Genomic DNA, 27824 nt, shown 5'->3' with positions numbered 1-27824 from the left:
ATACAGACAGACACGTGTACACGCACAAACGTGGTCACACACAGACAGACTCCAGCATGGTACTCCACCCGTGACTTGCACATGGATACACACTGACATAATTTGCAGAACAAATACTGAACAGACGAATATACTCATTATTCATATTTAGACAAACAAATTACCAAATTACAGTGTACAGACACAGAAAAACACACCAAAGGACAGACCAAAATAAGCCAAACACACATATTGTACTGGTGCCAAGGCTCCTCCTCACACCTACTACTAGTGAAAACACAAAATGTTCTTTGTTTTTTCTCTTAGTAAAGGCCAGTTTGCATGCTCTCAAGTAGATTAGAAACATACTACAGAAATGTGATTACAAGATTCAAGATATTGTCAACCTCACACAAGTTGAAAAATTGGCATAGTCGAAGAAAATTTTACCTGAATGGATATAACATATGTTAAGTCTTTTGTGGAAGTTGAAATTTTACGCAAGCTGAAGGATTTTCTGAGGTCACTTTGGATTTGGACTTAAGGGAGGCTGACTGTGTCCTACAAAGATTATCTGTTTATGTAGTATTCTAAAATTTGTATTTCCCAACTAGAATTAAGCACAAATGCAGGAAGAAAATAAAAATGAAATCCTTCCACTGTTCTGTGACCAATGAACAAGAGGTTTGATGTACTGAATTTTGTAAGAGTAATATTTGATCACTTTGCAAGTTTCTATTGGCACATGTCAAAGGTTCACTTCAAACTACTTTCTACCTTTGCTTTGATAATCACAGAACATGAAAATATACCACAATTTACTTAGAATAAGTATAAATGAATCATCTTCTATTTACTGTAAGATAAAGAATGTCCCATTTCAAAGTGTCCATATGAGGGCAAAATAGTCCTAGTAACCTAAATGAATTATATTTGAATGTTGCAATATATGTTGCAATATGACACAGTTTTTCTGCACTACTATGAGTAGATTTCAGTTACAGATTACCCATGATACTTTGCAAATTGGAGGTAGAAGGTCGTAAGTTTCATGTTTAGCACCGCTGGTGACCTCGCCTCTCGAGTTTCCTCACCTCCGCCACGCACCTCCACCGCTGCTGCTTGGAGGGGAGGTTACTGCACTGGGAGCGGCAGGTGATGGCCTGCTCCGCCCTGTCGGTGAAGAACCAGGCGCTGTCCCTCTGCTGGTAGCACTCTTGATAGGCGGGCGTGTCCCTCCACATGCACCCCGTGGTCCCGCCCATCTGGTCGTAGCCATAGTTGGGTGCACCACCGTTGTGGTTGATGGGAACGCAGGTGGAGTAGAGGGTCTCACAGTCCTCTCCTCCGTACCGGTCTGAGGCGATGGGGTTGTAGAAGCACCCCTGGCGACTCCAGTATCTGGACTCGAACTGCCCCTGGTCCTCCTCTCCTCTGTAATACTTCTGCACCCATGCTGGCTCAATCTGGTGATTGGAAAACATTATAGAAAAACCCCATTGAAACAAGGATGCTGGGACAGCCAACTTTGCGACATTATAACCAGTACCTCATTGGGAATGTACTAAAAAAAGAAACCAGCTACATACTGTAATGGAAAATCAGGACTGCCAAATTCACCACCTTTTTGAAACTGTACCTCATAGACAGCAAGCTCATTATAACAAGGTTTCCCTCTGTCATAAATATTTCATAATTCAAACCTTCTGCATGAGGTGACGAGATTTTAGTTGTTTTTTTTTTTTTAAGAAATCGACAAGAAATAAATAAAAGTGGCCTCTTATACCGTACTGAGTCCCTCAAAAGTGATGGTCAGGAAAGAACATTAAATAACTTTACTTTTTTGTGCATTCATAAGGAAGGAAGCTTTGTACAGCTTGTATGTATATTCATGTAGTCTTGGTATAGTTCAAAACCAAAAGTTTGACAATATTCATATTGATTGATTCTGTTTAGTATGCAGTTTAAACTCAAACAAGTGCATCAATACTTCATGGCTTGCAAGATCTTTAAAGACATTATTTACCATTTGCAGCTGAAACAAAATTCCAGCTTTAGTGCTTCAAAATAGCTCTATAATGATGAGTTGATAGGGATAGAAGGAACAATGTAAAAACGTTATTCAGTATAATCAACAGTAGTCATAACAAGATCGTTTCTATAATAAGCCGTCTACAGTTATGATTTAGTGAGAAAAATAGTGATATCTCCTCATATTTTAGGCTTTATTGCGAAATGTTTGTATGGTAGGATGTTTTGCGATACAACTGCCCTACTCATTGTGCAACAAATGTGATAACTCAAAAAATTTTTAAATCACTGTTCCTAATGATAAACAGTACCTTTAACGAGTTTAAAACATTTCCCATACTTTCTTGCCCTAGTAAATGGAGTCAACCACCCTAAACCGACTTCTAGGCCAAAGGGCATTTCTACTTCACACTTCACACAGGTCTTGAGAGTCAGATTTAAGACCTCCTCTTTAGCTAAGTTTATTTTTGGCAACTAGTAAGTTTGGAGCCCTCGATGCTCTATAAAGCAAGACAAGTTCACCCACTAAAACAGCCCAGCACAACTGTTTAGTTATGATTCATGGCATGGTAGTATCACAGTCAGAATGTGATGGTAGTTTTGAAGAGAACATGCACTTTTAATTTGACTGTCAAGAAAAGTATGGCTTGTCCATATTACATGGGACAGATCCTTAAACGTATATATTTGGATTCAACAAATGCAGCAAGATTAATGAAACACTCTGTAGTTTGGAGAAGTGGGCAATCCATCAAAAAGTTTATGACATTTATAGTGTGGCTTAATTCCATGTCCTGCCATAAGGTTGCCAAATAGTATTTTTAATGACATTTAATATGCTTTTTCTTCACAAAAATAGGAAAGTGTTTTTTTTTTTTACATTAAAAACCTAAAGTTGATTCAGCATGAATGACATGTGCAATGTTCACATTTTTAAGCTTAAATGCGATGTGGGCCTTCAAAATATATATGTTTGTTTGCTTGTATTTTAGCCATGCATCAGTATGTTTGTAGACGTGCAGGGACCAACAACCTCACTGTTGTTTTTAGGATGAAACTCTCCAGCAATTTGTCATGCTGCAGTCATAGAATGATGTACAAGGAATTTTCAGAAATTAATCTTGCCAGGACATCAAAAGAGCATACAACTTAAAATTCTTCTAAAAAGGGTGGAAAATGATATTTGCTGTAAAATATCTCAGTTATTGCTCAGGGGCATGTATACTTTAAAGGGATTGTGAAGTTTTGATTGAGACCTAACTTCAGGTTTCTGTCATTTTTTAGTGAGATAACAAGAAACCTCTCATGGAATATGAAAGAGCATGTAATTCCAAAAGGAATTCAGTGTTTATTTGATGAAAATTTGTTTTGAAATGGCTGAGATACCCAAAACAGATCAATCCTAATGAAAGGTGGAACCCACCTTTTATTAGGATCACTTTGTTTGACTTTTTTTTTTTTTTTTGGATGTCTTGTCCATTTCAAAACTGACTTCCAGCAAATAAACTTTGAATTCCTCTTAGAATGGTATGCTCTCTACACATTTCACAAGTGCTTTCTTGATATCTTTCAAAAAATTAAAAGCCCAATCCTCATCTCCACCAATACTATACTATACCATCCCTTTAAAAATGAAAATTATGATTGGTGAAATTCCTGTCGTATGTTTTTTAGTAATTTCAGTGATTTGGTAGTGCAGTTTGAGATGAAGATGATACCACTTACCTCACAGGAGCGACACTGTTCTTGGTAGAGCCCCTCAAACCCCTGCCGCTGCTCTTGTGTGAGACTGGACCACTTCATGGCCAGTCCTTCACACTGGGAGATGGTCAACATCCCATCCCGGACTTGACCTGTGCAGATCATATTAAAGGCATAATTTACCAATTGCAGATGAACTAAAAACTCAGCATTAGTGCTTCAAAATAGTTCTAAAATGTGAGTTAGTGATAGAAACAACCAATGTAAAAATTTGAATTAGTATAATCAATGTTAACCCGTTGAGGACGAGTCCCGAGTATACTCGGGCAAGGGTCTATGGGAAATGCGTGTTGTAGCAAAATCAGCCCATCCTCAACGGGTTAAGTATTCTTAAATATACAAAATGTGAACACTGGTTATAATAAAAACGTTTCCAGACTAAACCATCTACAGTTATGGTTTAATGAGAAAAATAGTGATATCTTATTTTTAATATATTTTAGACTTTATTGCAAAAATTTTATATGGTAGGATGTTTTAACTGTGATACTACTGACCTACACATGTGCATCAAAAGTGATATCTTGAACATTTTTAAAATCACTGCTCCCAAAGGTAAACAGGACTTTTAATAAAACCTCTCTTCCTAGCAAACCATCTGGAGATCGGAGAAAATCTCACCTGCTATGAGGTAGATTCCTCCCCTCTGCAGCATGGGAAGGGCACACTTGAAGGTTGGGGAGTAGAAGGTCATCTCCGTCCCTGCTTCCATCCATGACCCACCCTGCCAAGAGAAGTATGGGGTCAGAGGTCAAAGGAAGAGCTGTCTCTTTCCCTCTCTATCTTCCCAGGGATTTATGTATGTTATGAACCTCACACTGAAGTCAAAATTAATACAAGACTCTGAACCTTCTTCCATCTTTCCGCTCATCCAGCTACTTTTAAGCCACAAGATACAGATTAACTAATTAGATCAGCCAAACTGCTTGTGATGTACACAGCCATATTCCCTCGTATGCAAACATACATGCTATATGGGTCAAGTGCATCCAGAGACATCATTTAAGCCTCTTGCCCGTGTTAAACTATTGTAAACCATCCAAATCAAATGAGAACCAGATGAAATGCAGCAATTTAAAGATGTCTATCCACAATACCAGTTTCATACAAATGCCTTGAGGAATTACCCTATTTTCCCTTCTGAAACAAACACACAAACAAGCAAACAAATAATATGAAGTTAACACTGTTATCATACAAAGGTGTTTTGAAAAATACTGTGTGGACAGGCATGTGTTTGCTGTGTGCTTAGCTCTGCTTTCTCTAGAACCTGCATTATACCTGGAGCTGAATAAAATTGATTATTGGAAAACTGTCATGCCATGCTCACCACATATTAATACAAAAGTCCTCTCTGAAAGAACTGAATTATCAAAATATTCACGTGATTGATTGATTCAGCTTTCTATAATTGCAATCTCATGGTTTAATAATCTCATCTTATTTGTGTTTCATACTTGTCCTTATAAACTCTCCTGTTTGTGAATGCAATCAATTTAGGTACCATCGATCAGTTTTATGAGGGTGAATTGGGGCACATGGTGATGAGCATCCAAATATTGATTAAGTTTGCGATCATTCTGTACCTTCATGTTTTCGACGACCACGCCTTTATACCTGATGTGCGTGCTGTCAGCATAGAACACCAGCTGGTAGTGTTCGTTCACAAAAGCAGTGGCTGTCACATTCACCTTGAATGCTGAAAAAAGGAACAAAGGAATGAAAATTAGATTGATAATGATGATGATGATGATGATGATGATGAGGGGGAAGATGGAAATGACAGTGATGATGACGTCCACGAATATTGCATTAATGATGGAAAAGACTTTGATGATTTGAAAGAATAAGAATTTTTGGTAACGGAATGATGATGGTGATAGTCTAAATGGTTAGGATGATAAAGACATGAGAATTATGATGATGATGATGATGATGATGATGATGATGATGATGATAGCAATGATACTGTTGTACCATTGCAAGTAATCCATAGCAATGATATTGGCTTCATCATCTGCTACCAGCTCATTTCTAGCAAGAAGATTTGTAGAGAGTTTTTATATTGTATCAATACTGATATTTAAAAAATGCCTTCATAAATGGGAGTATATTATCATAAGCGTGGAAATGTGATGCAAGGGTGGGAAGTGCAAACATTGCAGAGAATTAACCTTTTAAGACAAAGTTTTGAACACATAATCAGATGGCCTTGCCTTGTAGCGAAATAACAAATTTGTTGATTGAAAGGTCACAAGTTCACTGTTGGAGGAGAGTGCCTCGGATTGTATAATTTTCTCAGTATAATTGGCAATTGAGTAGCATGCAATAACAGTGGTATTTTGATATGGTGTGCCTCTTAAATACAAGTAACAAAAAAAAAGAGTTAATCTTCCGGTCTGGTGAACCTTGCTGCTAATAAAGCTGTGAAATTGATTTTTCTCCAAGTTCACTGCTTTCCTTACTTGCATCAAGAGGAAAGAACAATTGTATTCCCATTTTGTTGGTAATTCATTGTGAATCTCAATTATTTCCTCATTGAATAGAAAATACAATTACATCTAGTTGTCATATACACAGGCATACTTAGGGATCTGATTCATGAGAGCTAATACCTCATTGTCCAAATTGCAAATATCAGACATCCCAAATTCCAGCTGTATATTAGATGTATTCATGCAGTCTTCTCCACATGACTTTTGCAGAAGATTGATGCAAAAAAGTCTGTTATTGCCTCATCACCTTGCTTTAATCATGACTGAACAATGATTCATTATTCTAGTTTTATCTCTTCATATCAGAGAAAGGACAGAATTTAATGTGGATCGTTTTTCATGTACACTTCCTTCGTGATATATTGGAGGATTAACAGGTCAGTTTAATTTTTACAAATTGAATGCCATAGACGCCTTCTCTTCTATTATTGCTTCATCATTACGATTTATAATTTTTTTGATAGATATGAAAAGACATCATTTCATCCAGGAATGATGTATGCCTGTGTTGTAAGAACAAAAACCAGGAGTGTGACTATGCGCATGAATGCAACGTTACCGATGTCCGATGAGCAGAATCTCTGTTGAGGATGTACAACTGGGCAGGAATTTGCACACGCGAAATCAGATGCATCCACAGGTGTTTGCCGTTCGACGAGGAGGAAGAGGAGGAGGAGGAGGGTTCTGAGAAGAGGAAGATATTTCACAACCAATGGATACATGATGAGAGTATTTGTTGTGGCGATAGTGGTGGGAGGAAATAGTCTTGCAGGCACCAGTACAGCTTTACCAGGATCGTCAATATCAAGAAATATCAAGCCAAGATTTGCACGAAGTCATAAATGGCAAAGAGTTGAGCTGAATTTCGATGAAGGAACTCTTGGATAGATAAAGATCTCTCGCCACCAGAAATCCCTTCCCACAGAAAAGTGCTTTTGATTATGACTCCAATCGCAGAATGTACCAGTTTTTAAGGTACCATGTAAAACATGGTTGTGGTATTTTGTCTTTCCGTGCAAAGCATTGATATGTACCTGCAATTTTCATTTCTTCTCACGACATTTATCATTAAATCTTGTTCCATTATGCCATATGTTATGACAATTGTTCCCCTTGTTTGATTTTTTAAATTGTTTTCTTTTTCTTAGATGCGTCACGGTGCATGATTGATGGAGAGGATAGAGGTTTATCAATTACTCATTCGTGATGAAAAATGTCTCAAGTATTGTTAAGTCCCCCCCCCCCCATCATGTCACAGGCTTTTAAAGATGTCCCCATTTTTCGACACCTAATGCAAGTCATTTTTGTGAACTGATGAATGTCCATGCTGAAGAAAAGTGACAAATGCTGGTATTATCATCGCCTCAAAAGCATAAATCAGACAACTATTTGACAAACCCTCTAGTGTTCAATGTCCCAGTTTTGTGCCAGTCGTAATTGTTTGTTGTTCTGTGCAGATAACTTTGATAATAGCAATAAAAACAGACATCAGTAACTCCTGTTGTAGGAGATACTTCAGCAGTAGAAAAACAAAAGGCATGTTAGACAAACTATATTGTGATTTCTTTTCAAATTCTGTCCCAAATAAATCATTCTTTGTAACTAGAAATATACCTCCATTAAATCTTAGAGAATTGATATTGAGAAGTTGTACATTAACTTCTTTAAGTACATGAATGTTTTAAACTCTAAACATCTGTAGTAATAATTACTGAGTAGTCAGGTAGAGAGTTCACCATGAATATCTAAGAGGTAGTGATTTTTGTTTGCATGCTAGAGTTGAACGGTGCCAGGCATCAAGGTGTGATATTCAAAATTGTGTTAAAGTACACTTCCACCCTATTTTCAGTTTGACTTTAATCAGTAGAGTAATACCAGAAGAACATCAGGAAGAAGTTCCATCATAATCAACCTAGAATACTGTTAGAAATTTATTAAGTTTTCAAAGTTTCACAATTTGAAATGAAGCTGGGAATTTAGCAGCAAATACAGATGCAAACTAGCTGAAGTGATGATGTTACTCTTGGGCGAGAAATACCACAGTATTTTACAAATGAGAGTGGTGCTAAGTGAATTGCCGCGGTATCTATTACTGTGGTATTTCACTAATGAAAATGATCGCAACAAATTACTGTGGTATTTAATACCACTGTAACTCAAATGTGAATGCAACTACTGATGATGTAAAGTATTCTGGAAGAGACACCAATCACCTCTGGTACATTGGAGAGATTGAGGAAAGTGAATACACGCAATGAATTCTTTCAACTGGTAACATTATGTAAAATGAAGGTGAAGAGGGTTTTATTAGGTGATACGCTATCAGCCTATCACCTATTGTGATTGTCAAAATTTCTCCTTTTTCTATTGATGATGTAAAGTATTTAGGAAGTGACACGAATTAAGCATGGTACGTTGGAGAGCAGGATAAAAAATTAACACTCTCAATTAATTATTTCAACCAGTAACATTATGTTGGATTAAGATGAGGGGATTCTTGTTTAATTATTAATGTAAAGCATTCAGGAAGTGAAGCCAATTTCTGCTCTTTATTTGACTCCGCCTCCCCACCGTACTGTGAAGGGCACCGTGAATTCTCTCTACCGGTAATGTCCATGATGACTACGATGACGAAGATGAAGGGGGGGGGGGGGAGGGATTCACGGAGGATAAGTGGTAGGCAGGGAGATGCAAGGACGATCGTCTGCTCATTCACTTCCAGCCAGCCTCTGTACCATAAATGGTGCCATTTACTCCATCTAATGGCAACATCCTGTGTTTGAGTTGAAGACGTGGGTCCCCAACGAGTACAAGCGGCATTATGTTTTCCAGGTCATCAGTCCATCCGTCTATCCATCCTTTCATCCATTCATCCATTCATCCATCCATCCATCCATCCATATGTCCATTAGTGTGATTGGAGAAAAACCTTGTGGTGGATTTTCTTTATAATCAACGTGGCAGAGGTATGCTACGTGTATGTGAGATGTACATAGAGGATGCATTCACAATGGAATTACCATGGTATGGAATACCACTGTTAATTGTTGGCAACATCCTCATTCACCATTCTCATTCACTGTTGACCATTACCATGGAAATTGATACCATAGTAATCCACTTAGTCACATTCTCATTTGAGGAAATCTGCGGTATTTCTGGCAAGCAATGCACATACCCATACCTCTAAGCCTGGCAGTGTTGGGTCACAGAAGAAAACACACTACTGTACTACTGTAAAATGAGGAATATTTGCATGCATTTTAATTTCATGAATTTTGTGAAAGCCAAGATTTAGCATATGAAATGGCGGCAGAATTTCTGCCGTGCTCTGTCTTTCATTTTCCTAAATTCATTTCAGTCAGCTGGAAGATAGATTGGTCTTGTACTTTAAACATTCAGATGGGCTCAGCTGTTCCAGTTCTTCTAAGTTGTCGGATGCTACCTGAGAAAGTCTACCCAGTATCAGTTCTAGTGCCACACAACTTAGTCTTGACAGACAACCAACTGGTAATTCCGTATTGCTGTTTGGGCAACAACATCTCGTATCTCAAAAATGTAAAATGTCCAGGAGAGTGGAAAAGCATGGCAGCCAAAGCACTATATCAAATGGGATCGCCTTTCTTTTGACATGCCATGGTGACTTCATATTTGGGGTAAGACAGCTAGGATTTGGATACGACGTCACTTTACTGATTACTTTACAATTAATCCCTCCCCCCCCCCCCCCCAAAAAAAAAGTGATTTTCACAAAAATTTGAGGTACAATGTCTTGTCACCCCAGCAACAATGTTCAAGAGGTGACCATGATACATGAGACAATGTCCAAGAGAAAATAGATACCTAAAAACTTTCATGGAAGGAAAGGAAGTGATTAAAAAGACATTTCAAGTCTTTGATGATGAGAAGGTTCATGCCCAGTTGCTGGAATTCCCAAACCCTCTTGCCGTTATCAGATTAAGTTCGATCCTGACGCCCGCACCCTTGCCTTCGGCGAAATTTCCCGTGGCTAACGTGATTTGTTTAATTCATAAACGTGTGTCGTCTGGCACCGGGAGTGTGCGAACATTTGTTTTTCCCGTCACGGAGTGATTAGGGGACTGGGTGCGTGCGAGTCCTCGCACACCAGGCGCGTATGAAAGGGGGGCGGGTGGCCCTTGGGGCTGGAGTGGGCTCGCGCCTGGTTGCGCAAATTCTGTGATGAGAGCATTGATTTTTTGTGTCTTCATTTGGTGTTTTTCCTCATCATCTCCCCCCCCCCCCCCCCCGTCTCTCCTCTCTCTTATTTTCTCGCTCCATCATTTCTCTCGTCTAGCCCCACACCTTCCTGTCCAATATAACAGGCCGACGGCAATTCATTAGAGCACTGCTATTGCAGCCGGTATCATAGTGCTCGATGCCATCGCCTTCTGTCCAGTATTGGTCACTTCGTGTTCAGTCAAGAGAAACTAAAGGCGTGTCTTCATCAGACTGAAGTTTCAAAATAGTGCGCTATCTTGCGGTTACCAAACTAGTCCGATGTCAAAATAGCACGCTATCTGTGTAGTGAAGATGCAGATAGCGCGCTATTTGATCGGGAAAATTTTCCCCAAAATCTTGGTCTAGTTCGTCAACTAGAGCGCTAATTCGTGAAATAGCGCGCTATTTTGGGTGCGTCTCCATCAGCCCAAAATCTTCTCGATCCCTCCACCCTTCTGGTTAGCCACCTGGCAATGGAAAACGCATGTACAAGCTAGTAATTGTGTGTAGTATAATTACCCCCACGCACGGTGTATTCATCCAGGATCGTGTAGGTCTACTGTTGTTGACATCATTAAAACCAGGGAGGTGATTTTTCTCACCTCCCTAATAAAATTCAGTGCCGTGCATGCTAGCTGTTTTTTTGTAAACTTCTTCCTTAGCTGAAGATTCTTGCAGATTGTGTGTATTTTTGATTTGTTTAAACATTGCAATTTGTTAACTTCACATAAGATGCCTCACTGGACAAAAGAGTAGCGTTATTAATATCCCTTTGGAAAGAATTTGCTGTACCGCTCACCTCCCTAGTTGTAGTATCGTACATACGGTGATATAGGAGATTTTGAGCAGTGAAATCCACTTTCAAACGGGGAGCTAGGCAGAGTAATATTGCAAAGTGCGCATGCATTAATTTTCGGACTAATTTCCCGAAGCAGGTTGTTCGAGCTGATGAAGACGCACATTCGCTGTATCGGGCTATTTACCAAGACCGCAAAATGTCCCGCTAGTTTGAACTTCGGGCTGATGAAGACACGCCTTATGATGAACCTTCAGTATTTTATGTGGATGGTCCCTAACATTAATTTTGAGATGATAAGGTATTGATAAAGAAATTGGAAATCCAACTCTCTATTGAAAATTAGGAGCTTGGGTGAGCGAGATATTTTAAAGAACAATTATGTCATACTCCTCAGAGATTTGGGGTAAGGAGGGCTTCTTTTAAAATATGCTATCTTATCATTTCTGTTTACTCCTAAATATACCAAGTATTACAATGAGAAAAGTATGTTAATTTTTGGCTGAAGTGCCCCTGATGAAACAGAAGAAAGAATAGAAGAGAAAATTAGAAAAGATAAGAAAATGGGAGAAAGGATGACACTTCACTAAGAAAGAGTATTTGCTGGAAAGTGCATTTTGGAGTAGAATTTGGGGGAACGTGTCCATTCAGTGTCATCTGATGGAACGTGATCATCTGACCAACACTTGTCCGGCATACAATGGCGAGTGAAATTTACCTTCGTGTCGATTTCACGGTGGTGCCGAGCGAGAGAAGGGGATGAGGTCTCGTCCCTTCAAAATTTCATGTGTGCTCTGCGGAAGAGGAGCGTATCTCTAAATATATTAAAGAAAAAAGGACCGCTCTCTTGCGCTCAATGCATTGGAATCGGATGGCGCAGATCCTTTTGTGGCACTCCGTGGCAGCACAGACATGGACTTATCATGTGTCATATGAATTGGGCCAAAGCTGCGGACAAGAAAAAAAAAAGATACATGGAGAGGCGAAATATGATCAGGAACCGTGTTTCAAAAGATATGCTTGAGAGTGGTAGAAGTTGTTGCTACCTGTTCATGAAGTAGACTTCCCAATGCTATCATGCAGTGAAACTAGGGTTGTTGAAATTGTATTGAACAAAGAGAAAACAGCTGGGCAAAGTAATCCATACCATCTCCAATATAAAAGACAAAACACAGCAAAAATGTTTGGATATTTGTTTAAAATTCCCCAAGAAATATGCTGCATTGTGTCAACACACACTCCAAACACAGTCGGCTCGAGCCTGTATATTTTGAGCTGTGTTGCTGTATGCGAAGAGAAGTTTGCATACAAATTAAACAACACTATCCATTATTTTAAAAGGTAAAACACATTAAGAATGTGTTGATTTTAATTTTTTTTTTCAAATTTCAAAGAAATGCACTGAATTTTCCAATCCTGCTCCATGGACAGTGTTTTCAAAACCTGAACCCTCCATTGAATGTGATTGTGCATATAGAAAAATAGGTAACTCTGCTTCAGATGTTGCATGATGATAAAAGTTCAGTGTTCTGACAATTACACAGAAGAGATCAGTCGGTAACGGTACCATATACAATATGGTCATCCAGCAGAAAAAGTGTGTCAAAATGCTTGCAAGTTACGGAAAGGGCCTTTGCTCAGATACAATAATTTTTCTGTGCTGTTCTCTATTTTAAAGGTGCATTGAACTGTAATGAAATATGACAGAGATTTAGGTTGGCATAGAAAATAGAGAAATAGGATTATGCAAGGTTTGAATGCAGATGCAAGTATCATATTCTGTTTGGTGTGTGTGGATGTTTGGAAAGTGGAAGAAGAATGCAATGGATGAATGCAGATGTACTGAGATTGCATTTTGTGTGATATTTGGTGTGATAATGAGTGGGAGATTAGATTAATTTTAAAAAAAGTTGAAGGGAACTGGACTATAGCCCCTTTGACCCCCCCCCCCCCCCATGCACCCTTCCACTGTCCATACAGTTCTTGATTAAAGGGATGATATGGTTTTGGTTGAGATGCTTAAGGTCTTGAAATTTTTTTGTGAGATAATGACAAACCTCTTATGTAATATGGAAGAGCATACAATTCCAAGTGGAATTCAAAGTTTACTTGATGAAAATTGGTTTTGAAATGGCTGAGATATCCAAAACAAAGTGATCCTAATATAAAAGGTGGGTTCCACCTTTTATTCTGATCGCTTTGTTTTACTATGTTTTTGGATATCTCAGCCATTTCTAAACCGATTTTCATCAAATAAACTTTGAATTCCTCTTGGAATTGTATGCTCTTTAGTATTTCATAAGTGGTTTCTAAATATCTCGCAAAAAGTTAAAAAGCTGAATCCCCATCTCAACCAAAACTAGGCCATCCCTTTAAACAGTAACACTCAGATGTCATTCAACCTGCTTGGCTGACAGGTTTACTCGTAATCATTTATGAACGAATTTTCCCAGCTCTCTTTAAGAAACCATATCTGTCATATATCATTTGGTTCATATGCAGCAGACTGCTCAATTCCAGAACAGCCAAATCCATGAAGGCACTTTTCAATATGAACTAAATTCATTAAAAAGGAAGTATAGATAAAAATAAAAACATATAGCTAATCCTGAAAAGGATTCACTAAATCTCATCCTACCATATTACATTTGATACCAAATGCGTATTCCATTAGTCTAAAGCATGCAATGTGTGGATATGCAATACACAGATTCCATATTATATTGTCAGAAAATTTTGCCTAATGTTTCCAATAGCTTGGTTTCCAATGTTTGCAAATTAGTGGATTTTTCCCGTAATAAAGCTTATAGTACGCTAAAGCCTTGTTTGCTATTGTATTAAAATATTAAAGTAAATTAGTACCAAGCCCATTCCTCCATCTGCACATGCTGTATACTTTTTGAAATTAGCCATCTCGTTTGCATACATCAGTTGTCTCTATGTCAGCTACAGTATTAAAGGGATCGTACAGTTTTGGTTGAGACCTAATTTCAGGTTTCTAACATTTTTTGGTGAGATAGTGAGAAACCTCTTATGAAATATGAAAGAGCATGTAATTCTATGAGGAATTCAATGTTTATTTGATGAAAATTAGTTTTGAAATGGCTAAGATATCCAAAAAAGAGCTATTCTAATAAAGAGTGGGACCCACACTTTATTACGATCGCTTTGTTTTACTTTGTTTTTGGATGTTTCAGTCATTCCAAACCCGATTTTCATCAAATAAACTTTGAATTCCTCTTAAAATGGTATGCTCTTGAACTATGTCATAAGTGTTTTCTTGGTATCTCGCAAAAAGTTAAAAGCCCAATTCTCATCTCTACCAATACTGTACCATCCCTTTAAAGTCATGGCCAAACTCTTTGTCATAGCAGTGTGTGCATAAGATTGACTTTGTTTATATTTCTACTATCCCTCTGCATGCTGCATCAAATTACCTGCTCATATGCTTGTGTATGAAATTTCCACATTTGACTCATTGGCACAGGAAGGGTTAAACTGGAAGTTTTAAATTCCTGAAAATTCATTTTTCAAGAAAATTACACATTCAATCAACTTGATACTGATGTATGTTAAGGTTAGCAATTATTCCCCCTGATTTCTGAAGGCAGTTAGTCAAGTGCTCTTTCATAATACTAAAAAAGTGAATTTTTGTGGAATTTTCTTTATATTTTCTTTATATTGTTGTCCACTCATACATCATAACCTCTAGTAGTCTCCTCATCCAGCGGTTCCAACACCAAAACTTTAAAAATTCATAACTTTTGTATCGATTGTCCAATTTCCCTCAAACTTACATTGATGTGTTCTACTAATATTGCTGCCTTCACTCAATTCACCTTGCTCTTTGGGTTTGGGTTCCCTTTAACATCCACCCTCGAATTTGTCAACTTGAAGTGTGCAATACAAGTACCAATATCTAGCCAGAAGTTTAAAAACATGATATTCAGAAATTAAGATGTGTTTGTATATGGCTGATTCTACATTCGCTCATGTATATACATATGGATGGTTGTGTGGACTAAGTACTTTCAGTCATACACACTGGTTCAATCTGAAATATGCTGGGCAAATTCGTCATTTGATTTGATTATTCTGAATATTGGATCGTTCTGAACTAAATTGGCTACCAGCAGTATTAAGTCTACTGCTGTCGCGCAGCTTCGTTTGAACAATCATGGTTTTCTTTTGAAGGGAATTGGTAGCAAATTTCTGGATAATGTCAGATCTATCTGATAATTTGACTAATGAAGGGATGAATGGCTCCGTGCATGCACCTTCGTCGCAGTATTTTCCCCAGTGATGTGTTTGGTGAAAATCGGCATGCACACAATTGAAAGACGGAAGAGCCCTGTAACATTTGTTGTTGTTTTTTTCTACCAGCCATTCAAAATGTCATAGTTACAGTCAATAAAAAAAAACTATGGTAACAGTAATCTTTATTTCTACTCTCATAAAAAACCCCACCAAAATATGTAAATAAAATGCATTGATCAAAAATACATACAGTGAATATGAATATGAAGGGGGGGGGGGGGTCTAGGGCAATTACCCCAGATCCTTCCCCTGACCCTATCCCTAATCTTAATCCTAATTCTCAACCTAATCCTAACCCTAACCCAAACTCTAACCCTAAACCTAACCCTAACCCAAACTCTAACCCTAAACCTAACCCTAATCTTTACTGTAACCTTATCACTAACCAGTATTTAGCAGGGGGGGGGGGGGGTAATTGTCTTAATACGCTCCTGGGACTAGAGGTAGCTTTCGATCGGTCAAGAGGGGAACCTTTCTTAAACTGTACATTCAAAGATATAATGTATTAAACATGAATGATATTCCATGAAATTGCAAATAGAGTTGAAGCCAGCCCCAGTTATTACAATTCCAGATTTCACAGAAAAGATTTGTGCGACATAAAGCGTGGAGAATACCATTCACCTTTTTATTTCAAAAACCTACCGAAACTTGCAGAACGCACCTGATATTTGTGACATCAGTGAATGAAATCAGCAACTAAAAGCAGACTACATCCTATAGACAATGCAAAGGTTCAAATGTGTAGCTGTTTTCCTCCGTGAGCGTTTTATTGATGTTCAACCAGGATAAATGCCATATCAATGCGAAATGAATTTAATGCTTTTCCATGTCATTTTGAATGATCTGCTTTAAGAACATCAGCAGTAATGACAATCTTTAAAATAGAAGGTAAAATTCCATGTAACTCATGCACTTGCCCACTCCGAACACTTTGTTAAAGTCATTGTCAGCATTCGCTTGGCCTTGCTACTGTTTGAGTTATGCATTCGGTCGCTCTGCCATGCCGCGTGGTTTGCTGTTCATTCACATTCAGCATTGTTAAATGGACTTTTCAAACTTAAAACGTGATGGCTCTTACATTCTTAAATCTGAGATATATACTGTATGCCTTTCCAGCGATGGTTTCTAAGCTGGGCACTGGTATAGTAGCATTCTGTGCCACCTTTTCTTTCAAGGAATATCACAATTAGCGTAATTCAAAGTACTTCAACCTCTTCTTCTTTAGTAGTGAATGGACTTATGATTTGTGTTTTAGCTGGGAAACGTCATCTGCTGCTGTTAGATTGTTCCGTTTTATGACGTCAGTAAAACCTTTGCTGAATTTTCCCAAATTCTCCCAAATTCATCCAAAGTGCTTGCATTACTGCAGACATTGTATGAATTTTCTCATTCCCATTGTGGAATGAGCAAAAGTCCTACATTTTGTCCTTTCCAAGATCTAGCATAAACACCGCATATAAATTTGTGCCAAGTGGTAATTTTCTTTGAATGTTCCCCTTAAACATTAGCCATGCGATACTGCTCAACTCTTCTCAACTTGTAGTACTTCTAAAGCACTTCATGGAATGCAAGTCTTTGAAAGAACCATTTGGGCAAAGTGCATCATATCAAAAGAAGAACAAATATTTCAGCTACACATATGACAAAAAATGTCCGTCAACAGAGTAGAAAAGATCGCTGATAAAGAGATTGAAGACCAGTCAAATGTTCAACAAACTCCCTGTTCAGACGCAAGCCAGTTTATACCAAAACTCGATAGAGAAACGACGTATAAAGAATCATTGTATCGCCGACAGACCGTTCAGATGCTAATTTCGACCGTTCTGGAAAACGTCATATAGATGTGCAGTTTCTCACTGTGCATTCTGTTATGGTCATGAGTGACGGGTGTGGGGTTACCTTTCATGCGCGCTCCCATTAAGCCCCGCCCAGTTGTACCGTTCTATGGTCGCGATTTGTTCAGACGCACATTGGACATGATGGAATGTTGATTCGTTATCGAGTTCTTGTTCAAAACGATGCTCTGACCATCATTTCGTATACACCTGTACGTCGTTTTGTTATACTTCGTTTCGTTAGACAGCATTCAGATGTATAAATTCATCGTATAGCTATACCGTTTTGGTATAGCTATACCGTTCTAGTATAATTTTTTTGCGTCTGAACACTCTGTAAGCGTATGGATCATAAAAATAAATAGGTAGTAAATTTTGGTCAGGGGCAAAGAGTTGATTGTTAGAATTTTGGGGACAAAGTGTTTTTGCTGTTACCCCTTCCCCCCCCCCCCCCCCCCCAAAAAAAAAAAAAAAAAATGTGATTGGACACTTTTTCAGAGTGTAGGCTGATATGTAAAATATTATATGCTCCCATTTGATTTTGTGGAATGTTACCATTACAGCATTATTCCACAAATTCTCTCACGATCCTTAACACAACATTCTGCAAACTCTGTCACCATCCCTACCACAACGTGAGATGACGTAAAACACCGTCTGGTCTCCTTCCTTTCTTTTAATTGAACGCATAATTTCTTGAAAGTTAGCGAGGAAGTCTCTGAAAGAAGAGAGAAAGAAAGAGTGAAAGAGAGAGAATGTTTACACAAGAGAGAGAAAGAGAAAGAGAGGGAGAGAAAGCAATCTATGTCACAAACAGGGCAGGGGAGCATTTTGTCATTGAAAGGAAGTTGGTGGGATAACCCAACTTGTAACACAATCGTGGGGTCGGAGTCGGCGGGTAAGAGGCGCAGTCCGTGACAGAGTCACAGGTAGATGTGGACTTAGAGGCACAATTGCTATGTGTCACATTTTGTCCCCTCTTTTTTTGATTGCTCTGGGGACCTGTCATTTTCCTCCAGGCACCCAGCCCCTTGGCTCTGTTTACACTGGGTTGTGGGAGTTGGTTTGTTCAGGCGTATTCCCCTGTCGGCCAAAATTGTTCAGGGTCTGGAGGGGGGAAATGAAGGCTTTGTTTGTTTAAAGGGAACGTCCTCTCTGATTACGAGTTGACTTTTAAACATACCGAACAGTGAAAGTTTCATTAAGATTTGGACAAAATTGGGACAGTATACAACAGACTTTTAAAACATGAACATTGTTTCCCAGTTTAACAGGAATATCGGCCACCAATACATCTAGGTGAACTTGACAATGCAATGGCATTACCTCACAACTCTCCCATAGGTTTGTACGTGAAAACAGAATAGAATAATTTTGTTCTTTTTTGTCAGTAATTTAGCAGTTATTCCACCGAGTAACATAGTCTCTATTACTGTATCACTACATCTATTTAACGAGTTTCTGTGAAGTTTAGAATATCCTCTTCTTGAATTCATGACAAGATGGAAATTTTGCAAAAATTTGTGTGAAAATGAGTGGGAGACTTGTTAAACTGTGACATCATCATCAACATGGTTATATCTAATTTGCATATCATATGTGACTTTAACTAGTACCACTTCTCTGGGCACCATGTGAAGTTATAAAAATGGTACCATAACTTTCTCATCTTCAGATCAAATCTTCAGAGACTCCAACTCTCCCGCTTTCGATGGGAGATCTCCCGCCGAAAGCCCATTTTTGCAGAATCTCCCGTTCTCCCGCTTGAGATTGAATTTCTCCCGCTTGAAATGATTTCTTACTTAATTTCAGTGTATGTTGAAAAATAAGCCTTAAATAGCTCGAGAGCGCATCTAGAACCCTAGACCGCAAAGGACTTTGTGCTCGTGGATGTGCGCAAGTTGGAGTCTCCCGTTTGCTAGGGGTTTCAGGCGGGAGAATCTCCAGATCAGAAGGTGCTTTGGGTTGGAGTCTCTGAATCTTGATTCATTTTCTTTGCTTTGTTGGTTTGACTTTACACTGTGTGTCAAGCAGAGTTGAACGTATTATTTAACATTTGTAATTCTTAGTTTTGGATAAATATATTATTTGCAGCTTGTTCATTGTGTGATCCATGCCGTACAAGCTCTGCTTTTTAGTGGATCACTCTTTTCTATCACTTTATTTACTTCTTAGTGTCATCCGTGCAATGTATGCGTTTTTTTTATAATACTATACATTCATTCGTGCATATATTTTGCAGTATACTCTATACCTAATACTTCTTTCCTTGTATACTTTTCATTATTTATTACTGTTTGTTCAATGGAAATAAATCCATTGAATGGTATTGAAAATAAAGGAAATGCATTTTCACTTTAACCCTCTGCATGCTGACATTGTTTAGGGCAAAGTCTCTGAGGATGAGATGAAAATGGCTGTGGCACAGCAGTTATATAAGCGAGCGTGTGGTGTACGAGCATTGTGCATAGTAGTTTTATGTTCCTCTTTTCTTGCTTCATACAATCATGTTGGTGCCTGGGGCTGTCGTCTGGCAAAATTTAGATGTAAAACAGAAGAAATAAGAGAAGATTTTCTGTTGGAAATATTATCCAAGGGCAGTAACCCTGTTTGTTTTTTCTATATCCTTCCCATTTCCCTGCTTTTTTTTAACATCCTATGGAATTTCCATCAAATGCCATCCGAGGTTGGCAGTTAGTCGCAGAAGAGCATGCATCAAAATTGAGCTCAAACTTCTGCCGACATTTAGGAGCGATTGATGATGACAAGATTGCGGAGAATCGCTCTACATTTTCATCTGATGCTGAAGGCATTTTCAAAGTTTGTCTTACAGTTAAAGGGTCGGTGTCGTCAGTATTCGTTCGGAATGTACCCAGGTGATCTTTGGAAGTTGTCTGCGTGTTCCTCGCAAAAGCTGAAGGATGTCAATTGCGTTCAACTCTTCAGTATTTTTCAAGCAAAGTTGCTTCAACATGAGAGATGACAAACCAAAGACTTGAACGCATCTCTTCTTAGCGCAAGAAGGTCACTCTCCAATGCGGTTTCAACCACCAAAGGAGTTTTGATAAGGTTTCTCAACCTCAGGTCACCTCGAGTGTATGTAACCTCAGTCTTCTGTCCGAGCTTTTCAAATCTATTCCCGTCTTGTTTGGCCAGTTTTCTATGAATCTTTGGAAAAGACTAGCTTGTTTACTGACATTCACTGACAATGGTCATCAAATTTAATAGTAAAAGGTCCTATATATCCTTCTTGCAAATGTTACAAAATTTTGCATGGTTGAAGAAAAATGCCTCCCAACATTATGTGTTGAACCTTTTTTGGTAATACACCTCAAGAGTTTAAAAAAAAAAAAGGAAATAAAAAACTAGCCCAATGTCACTCAAGAATGCACACCCCTTTGTACAGAGGAAAATGGTTAGAATTTTTTTGGGGGTCCCAATAAATTTATTGGCAATCTATACTGCCCTACTTTGGCAAAAGGAAGCAAGTGACATACCATCCAAATTTGAGTTATTGATGTTTTTTATAATCCACATAATGACCTCTTCTTCCAGGCCAAATTTCATGCAGAAACACTCATCCTACTAAGAGATATGTTAGTTAAGACATCATGATGGTCCATTGACGTCAGTGTAACTGACAGACACATTTTGCTCTTTTACGAGAAATGTCACTTTTGTCGCTTGCTTCCTTTTGCCAAAGTAGGGCAGTATAGCATAGGTATCCCCCTTCATCATGAATAATTTTTCAAATCTATTATCATGAGGAAAGATCTGAATTACCTACCTCTACAATATACCAGCTTATAAGAGGAATGTATTTTTTCGAGTAAGCAAAAGGGACACAAATTTTAACGAAAAGCCTTTGCGTGTTGGTTGTGACACAGAGATCTGCCTCCCAAGAAAAAAACAGAATCGCTGTTGCAGTGTTACATTTTATAAGATTGATGGTATTGAAGATTATTTAGGCAGTTGAACAAGGCATACAGTATGGTATCATGCATATTGGCTTATTGGCTTCGCTTGAGCAATGGTGTCAATTGAGGAGAACAATACGGTTTGTGCCGACAGTCACGAGCGGCACGTTCGTGTCGATATTTGTGTCAAGTGGTCTTCACTTTGCTTTGCCTCCGATATTTCACTGTCTACCTTTGCATTACAACAACAACAACAACAAGAACAGCATCATCAACAACAGCAACAACAGATGAGCATAAAGATGAAATGGAGAGAGAGAGGGGAAAAAGAAGAAAGAAAGGGAATCATAGGAAGAGAATGAGAGTGGGAAAGAGGTCAGAGAAAAAAGGTTGGAGAAGAGCTAAAAGCATGGTGTAGAACATGAATAGAAGAATCCTAAAGGAAGCTGCAAAAATGTGCACAAGTATGGGATTGACATGGCCAAGAATGAAAAGCATTCAAAGGGAATGTGAGAATGAGTCTTGCATTGTAGATTTCATTTCAAAGAGCAGCCATTGATTATTACTGCAAAGATGTAACACAGCACTGTAGTTTCTTTTCAGCCTTCGAGCTATCTCTACCAGTAGCATAGTATTACAGTATCTTTCCAGTCATGTGCTGTTTTTGTCTCTTGTGTAGCCTGTATTGATATATTTTGATACTCGATAGAATAATATCTATGGCAACTGGCTCAGGAAGAATCCTTTTGCATTTTTTTGTTGTTGTGTGTGTGCAGTTGACGCAGAGTGCTGTGAAGATTTTATTCCTTTGGCATCTGGAAATCAAAAATATGTAGAAAAGATCATGGCACATTGTCGACTGTTCCATTAATAATACTCGCTTTCTCTGTCAAGGGACAGAAAATTGTGCATCCCAGAAGGGTAAAGATGCTGTTGTCAAATCTTGACAGAAATCAAGTTGTGTGTGCTGTTCCCCTATGATATAAAAAAATACAAAGATATTTTAGGTGTGGGATTCAGTGAACAAAAAAGTTGGGAATACAGTGTACAATTGAAGCCAAACTTAATTTGAGAAAGGCAGGTTTGAAGTGTTATAGCGAGATGAACTAGTTAAAGAGAATTCCCATGTTGCATTTGTTTTCCTACGTTCTCTCCATCACTCCTACACAAACGGTTTCTCTGCAGTTCTTCCCCTTTCCAGTAAAGAAATTCTTCCTCCGGAGGCCGGTATGCCACCCTTTTCCGTTTTTTTTTCTCCCCCCCAGCCAATGTTTGACATCACCCTCATTCTGGAAGAGACGGATCGATACCTGTAAATTGAAGCGTAACATAAATCCTGGCTCAGAAGTTTTCCAGCCACACAGCGCCCGAGTTCTCTCTCCCCCTCTCTCTGTCTTTCTTTCTCTTCCCATCCCACGTTGTGGTAAAACTTGTGGGAATTGATGTATGTATGCTTAAGTCCTCTTAGAGTTAGCAATTTAGAAAATGGCTGTCCATGGTGCAGATTAGTTTAGATTTTTTTTTTTAGGCAAGTTTAAAGAGAAATTTATCCCATATATATGTACATCATGTGTGGGAACGGCGAATGCAAAAATATTAGAGAACACTAATCAGCGAAGTTTGAGGAAAACTGATGTCAGACTCTCTGTTCAGAGATTATGAATTTTCAACAGCATGCAATTCACTATACGTATTTGAGCCACAAAGCACGAAAAGTTGATTGTGCAAAAATATCAATGTTTATAGTATACTTCGTGATGACGAAATGATGACATGACTTACAGTGTAGATGTTGCATTGCAACATATCTCTACTCATGACAGAGGTGAGATCACTGACTGTTTTTAACTCATGGTCTTCCTCATGACTGTTAAAGGGACTGTACAGTACTGGTTGAGGTGGGGATTCATGTTTTGAACATTCCTAAGTGAGGTAATGAGAAGCCTCTTATGAAATATGAAAGAGCATGTAATTTTAAGAAGGATTCAACATTTATTTGATGAAAATTGGTTTTCAAATGGCTGCGATATCCAAAAAAGTGATAATAATAAAAGGCGACAGGCCACGCCTTTTATTAGGATATCTTTGTTTCACCTTGTTTTTGGATATCACAGCCATTTCAAAACCGATTTTCATCAAATAAACTGTTGATACCCCATAGAATTGCATGCTCTTTGACATCTCACAGAGTGGTTTCTGAATATCTTGTAAAACGTTGAAAACTAAATCCTCACCTCGACCAGAACTGTTCACACCCTTTAAAGTACACCTCTTCCGTGCTAGTCTGAAATATGTCACTTCCACCTGCTAATTTCTTCTCGCTCACAACATCTCTCTCTAAATTGTGTTTGCCAAATAAAGATTACACAGTTTTTGGCACCTTGTTTCATCTATGCGTGCCAGCTTCGATATATTAGTATAGTTTATGATAATGATTCATTTTACACTCCTGATTCTCCTATCCCCCCTCAAAACACGCACACACACACACACAAAAAAAAACCAAAGATAATGCTTATCATACAAAAACTGTTTTTTTTTTCTCCATGCGTTATTAGATTACGTCGCGATCAAGGCAGTTTGATGGCTCAGTGTGACTGTTATACTCGTTTCCCTCCCTATCTTGTAGATTTCACCTACGTATTACCAACACCTTCCTTTTTTTTCTCCTAACTACACTTTTGACACAAGCAAGTTTTCTAATTTTCTTACTTATTCTTGTATGTGATGTAGAAGTGAACAGAACTAAGAAGTGCACTTCATTACACAGCTTGGAATATTAAAGTTATGACCGAGGTCGCTGGTACCTCAAGACATGCGAGACTTCGTAATTCCAAAATTTGTTCTGTCTCTTTTTAGACTGATTTTGATTAAAAGTTTTCACTGCTCTGTTCCTCTGATTGTACTCTACTACTTTTATGTTCAGTTCAGTATCTCTAAAAGCTGGACTGAATCGAAAGCAAAATGCTGAGCATGATCTCGAATCTGCATTTATGCATCATCGAATACTTTTGTAGGGTTGGTCATATGACGGGACTTTACAGAACCTGTGTCAGGTCCCGTGAAATATGCGACAAATTTTTAGTTTTTTTAGAGGATATAAAGATTCAGTCTGAGAAGGCATTTGATACTTTCTTTTCCAAAGTAGAAAATTATAACGTAAAAAATCATTCACATAGATGCGTCATAATTTTGAAACCATTTTAGCAGATCTTGAAGTCCCCTTTTAAGGACTGTGGTAGGTACTATAAAGGAAATAAGAAATGTGTAAGAAAGCTTTGGATTTGTCTTACAGTGACTCCTCAAAAAAAAAAAAAGGAGATGTTTCAGGGAAATTGCATCTCACTGAACTCCTTGGGTGAGCAAAATCACTGCCAAACTTTGTGAACGAGACATGCTTCTATGTGCTGAGGAGTGCTAATACAACATTGTGCATAATCTATATTCCTTCTTAATACTAGGGAGAATTTGCTCTTCCGTTATTGTTTTTTTTTTTGTCTTGTCTTTTCATCATCCAAGTCCATGCCCAAGGCCATCTTGCAAGGACAAAAAAGAAAACGAAGTCGGAGTTGATAGATGCGTCAAACCCATCCTCCACCTTTCTGCCTCTACTCCGCCCCCGCCCCGCACCAAGGGGACAGAGGGCTAGCCACATGGGGAGAGTGGGCAGGGAAGGGGGCCAGGTGGTGATGTTCATCCTTGACTTTGAACTCGGCGGAAGATTTTTGTCCCAGAGGAGACATTTGTTTTGAAAAGAATCATTTGAATCAAGAGCGAGCGGATCCACGAGGGTTCGAAGAAATTGAGACGCGCGTGACGAAAGTTGGCACGGTTAGAATGCCATCGGATTGTCAGACGTGGGCTCCCATGGAGTCACAAAATATATGTTGCTGTGTTGATCATGTTGAGTTCTGCAATGTGTATAACATAAAAATTCATCTTTTGTTATGAGCACAAAAGGAAGAGGAAATTTGACTTTTCTGGACCATTTTAGGGGGAAGACAGTAACTTCCTCGGTCTCAGATGATGTGTAAACATGTGATATCCTCACTCTTGATAGGAGTCATCGTTAAACTTGGACTTCCAAGAAAATAGGAGATTAACACCATTTAAGTGATAATGCAAATGGCGATAAAAAGCCCCCAAATAAAAAAACAAAACAAAACAAAACATTGATACCATAACATGACCACATCAAATTTGTGATTGTACCCTTGGTACTCTAATTTCACTTTCACTGTAAACATTGTTTGCATTCAGTATTGTTACTTAACTTTTGTTTGCCAAAAATTTGAAATCTGGGCTGATCTGGACCATGCATTTACACCACAACATGAATTTTAGCTGCATATATGTAACATAAAAGTACCAGTGCATAATCGCTATATTTGCATAAAGATGAACATTGTTTTTCCGAACCGTAGTGCAGATGCTTGATTATTGTGTGCTGCAAAGCAACATTTCTTCACAAAATCTTTAATATTGTGAATAAAAATTGTTTCATAACATAATTTTACAGCAAAAGCAGAAAAACTTAATCTGCCAAAGCAGATAATCATATTTACGATGAAGTGGGTACAAGCTTTTATGCATACAAACTGTGCAACAAAAAATATATGATATCTCCAAGTACCCAAAAGAGACATGCAAAGTGTACGCTGTTTGACCAAATCATGGCTGAGCTACGTGCATTTGTTCTCAACTTGCTGCTTTTATATATTTGTGTTTATCAAGCTCACAGTGTGCAAATGTCATTAGGCATTCCCTCATGCATTAATTTGGAGCGGTTACGTGGACAAATTGGATGCTGCGAATGAACGAAAGAGACAAAGTTGATTTTGGGAGGAGGAGGATGCGGGCAGGGGATCATCCGATGTTTACAGAGGGATTTTCTGGTTTTAATCAGGAGGGGGCGGCTCGGTGCGGTAATCCAATATTTTGATTAAGTGTAACGGACGGACGGACGGTGCGACTTCTTGCATATACAGGAGGATGTCGGCTGAGATCTGAGTACCAATCCACCACAGGTGGTTTCGAAATGGAGGACTGAAAGATTCTTCCTGTGAAAGTGGATACGACTGCATCTCTGATTCTCCCATCTCTCTCACAGATACACAGTCAGCCGCCCCCTCCCCCACGAGATGCTAAGTTTAGTTTTCATGCTGTTTGTGAAGGAATGCTTTCTTACCTCTCAAGATGCATTGTTTCTAGATGACCAAACACAATTCTTCACTGTGTCTTTAAGCAGTGGCGGATCCAGAGGGGGACGCATCGGGCACGCCCCCCTCTTTATTTTTGTTTTAAAACAAAAGAAATAAAAAGTCAAAAATGGGGGCGTGCACCCCCCCCCCCTTTAATTTTGTGAAGGCGTCTCCCCTTGATACAAAATTGCTGGATCCGCCCCTGTTCAGTGTGACAGATGTGTGTTGTCATCAAAGTATAGAAACAGTTGTGTACTTTCTGTCAGTCTTTTAATGCAAGAGATTATTGTTTTATTTACCATGTGACCATCATTTCTCTGTCATCCTGACATGGATTGGCACACATTAGTATTTGGGCTTTCAGTGAGAAACTTTCCTAAAACTACAAAACAACAATTCTTTTTGCAAATACGAGGAAAGGAGAGAGTCGGGGATGACAGTGCGATTACTTTAATACTTGTACCGTAATATTTATGTGATAAAAAAAGTGTTGCTAGAAGGAACAAAGACCAAGGGAAAAGCAAGTGTTGCTAGAAGGAACAAAGACCAAGGGAAAAGCAAGTGTTGCTAGAAGGAACAAAGACCAAGGGAAAAGCATATTTACACTTATACAATGTATTTAATTTCATTTCTGCAGTATTTGAATTATAAAACGTGCAAATATGATATACGTCATTGCAGTGAATAGTAAATCACAGTACAGCACAACCTGCTCTAGAAGTGTTGTGCTCTAGCGATCTTGAGTATCTGGCCATATCAATTATCCTAATGGGCACTCATCCCTAACAATGGCCAGATACATGAGGTTGGGAAATCCAGTCCAAAAATAAGTTAGTCTGATAAAGAAGAGTAAAATCTTATGAGTTCAACGGTAAAAATTTGACTGAAATCGGATGAAAAATAAGGAAGTTATGAAATTTTTAAGTTTTGCTAATTTCTGCAAAATAGTTCTTGTACAGTGGATATGAATATGCAAATGAGTGAGCTAACAATGTTATAACCTCACAATTTTCCATTGATCATGTACAAAAAAATGATAAAAAGTCAATGTTTCTGTCTGAAACATGATGTTATTTGTGGTTGAATAACTTCAAAATAGTGATCAGTTAGATATATCAGGATTTGAGCCTCGGGCATAATTGCGTTTGAATGAAAAACTAGAAATTTCAACATTCTATGTACAAACTATATGGCAAATTGTGAGGGTATGACATGCTCACTTTTCCCATTTACATATTCATATTGACTGT

General features: G+C 38.4%; 1 protein-coding gene across 1 annotated transcript; it reads right to left on the bottom strand.

The window, feature by feature from the left end:
* Window positions 1–1034: 1034 nt before the first annotated feature.
* LOC139713145 (uncharacterized) lies at window positions 1035–25070 on the bottom strand. Its single transcript, XM_071624895.1, has 6 exons — window positions 24961–25070; window positions 6826–6950; window positions 5358–5470; window positions 4393–4495; window positions 3736–3863; window positions 1035–1445 (listed from the first exon to the last, which is right to left on the bottom strand). The coding sequence occupies exons 1-6, from the start codon at window positions 25068–25070 to the stop codon at window positions 1035–1037; spliced, it is 990 nt and encodes a 329-aa protein (XP_071480996.1).
* Between the last annotated feature and the right edge of the window lie 2754 nt (window positions 25071–27824).

Source organism: Diadema antillarum, unplaced genomic scaffold, assembly GCF_040938485.1.
Source record: "Diadema antillarum isolate AM-2024a unplaced genomic scaffold, OU_Dant_1.0 seq00001914_RagTag, whole genome shotgun sequence".
Lineage (NCBI taxonomy): Eukaryota > Metazoa > Echinodermata > Echinoidea > Diadematoida > Diadematidae > Diadema > Diadema antillarum.
This window is presented reverse-complemented; position numbering and strand designations above follow the sequence as displayed.

What these genes read in the sequence shown, in the direction of transcription:
- LOC139713145 (XM_071624895.1), bottom strand. Translation starts at nt 25,070, where the DNA reads ATGAACATCACCACCTGGCCCCCTTCCCTGCCCACTCTCCCCATGTGG. An exon ending in GGCAGAAAGGTGGAGGATGG is followed by an intron (nt 6,951 to 24,960) that starts GTTTGACGCATC and finishes TCCTCTTCTCAG; the next exon opens with AACCCTCCTCCTCCTCCTCT. An exon ending in ATTCTGCTCATCGGACATCG is followed by an intron (nt 5,471 to 6,825) that starts GTAACGTTGCAT and finishes TCCTTTTTTCAG; the next exon opens with CATTCAAGGTGAATGTGACA.